Genomic DNA, 1,493 nt, shown 5'->3' with positions numbered 1-1,493 from the left:
TAGGCCCCAGCCTGTTTGAATATGGGCCTATGGTTAGAGATTCTCAGGGGAGACTTTCTGATTTCTTTTTGTTCCACTCAGCCAAGGGTGAGATGGATATGATTCCCTTTAATCATTCTCTCTCTCTGCAGAGCAGGGATTTATTTTTCTACTTGGCACGCTGATGGAGTTCCCCTTCTAGCATTCTGGCTTTGTCTCCTGTCCCTTGCACCTGTTGTCCACTGAAGCTTGGGCTTTACGCAAATGCTAACTACTGCATACTTGCTTATCCCTCTGGATTCTTTCTTTCTCATCATTTCTGGCCTCTGAGGAATTTCCTCACTTCCTGGCCATCTCAGAAGTAAATTTAAAAGAGTTTTTAAAATATTTGATCCAGCCATTTTAGAGTGCTATCCTGGGAGGAGTTTCTCTGAACATCAAATCTGCCATGTGTTGCTTAGAGTTGGATTTTAAGCAATGAAGTGGATTATGCTCCATTATACAGTTGTTTTATGAATTTTACTAGGAGTTCCTTTTCTAAAGAATTGGATTGTTAGATCTATTCAGTGACATAGCTTTCAACATAATAGACACAGTTTCTAATGTATTCCCCTTTCAGAAGCACAGAAGAACATTGTAGTTTTATATCACACTGTAAGAATATTATAAATAATAATGAAATACTATTTAGGACTTAATGGTCATTTTTCGAACTCTCCTAACCTCTTCTGAGACATAAATTCACAGTTTATTTTATTCCTAGATTAGGAGTTTAGAAATGTTTTCAGGGTTAAGATAATTCCATGTCCTTTTTAACCTTTAGAGACGTAATTCTTTTTCAGCAACTCCAACATGAAAATGAAATGTTATCTCTTTTTGACCAGCTGTCTAATCTGCCATGTCATAATCTCTAATTTGTCCCGTTTTTCTTTTTTTTACTTTTTTTGAAACTTTGCATTTAATAAGTTATAGTGCTTTTTTTTTTTTGCTATAAGTTCATAGCACTTTATTGCTGATGGAAAATATATCTCATCCTGAAGCAAACAGAGAAATTTAAAATACAGGAAAATTTAGAGTTTAAAATTAGTCCTATGGGACTAGAAACTAAACATTTGATTGAGTTAATCAGGGATATCATGTTATATGCTTCCCCGCAGTCGGTGAGTGGTATGTGTATGTGTGTGTATGGACTAGTAGATAAGATAATTAGTTAGAAGTATTATATTTTTTTTAGGTGTACTTAGTGCAGCAGATACTTCTACTAGTATTACTGGGTAATAGACTGCTTCCAATTTTTATAATACATTTGTGAAAACCAAATGACCTGTTACTCTGTCCCTATTTTCTTAGGGTAGTACTGAACAACCTGTCCAAACTAGCAAGATTGGACTTGGAAGGAGAGAGTATCAGAGTTTACAACATCGCCATCATTCTCAGCGTTCTAAGTGCCGTCCACCTAAGGGCATGTATTTAACCCAGGAAGATGTGGTAGCTGTTTCCTGTAGTCCCAATGC

General features: G+C 36.1%; 1 protein-coding gene across 1 annotated transcript in view; it reads left to right on the top strand.

Annotated features, from left to right (window-relative positions):
- RCOR3 (REST corepressor 3) overlaps nt 1-1,493 on the top strand; it is a 60,450-nt gene that overhangs the window by 17,450 nt on the left and 41,507 nt on the right. Inside the window, exon 5 of the mRNA XM_012638331.1 lies at nt 1,330-1,491. Within this exon, the coding sequence (XP_012493785.1) occupies nt 1,330-1,491 (162 nt within the window). The remainder of the gene's footprint in view (nt 1-1,329; nt 1,492-1,493) is intronic.

The sequence above is a fragment of the Propithecus coquereli genome, unplaced genomic scaffold, assembly GCF_000956105.1.
Source record: "Propithecus coquereli isolate 6110/MARCELLA unplaced genomic scaffold, Pcoq_1.0 Scaffold129, whole genome shotgun sequence".
NCBI classification, from domain to species: domain Eukaryota; kingdom Metazoa; phylum Chordata; class Mammalia; order Primates; family Indriidae; genus Propithecus; species Propithecus coquereli.
This window is presented reverse-complemented; position numbering and strand designations above follow the sequence as displayed.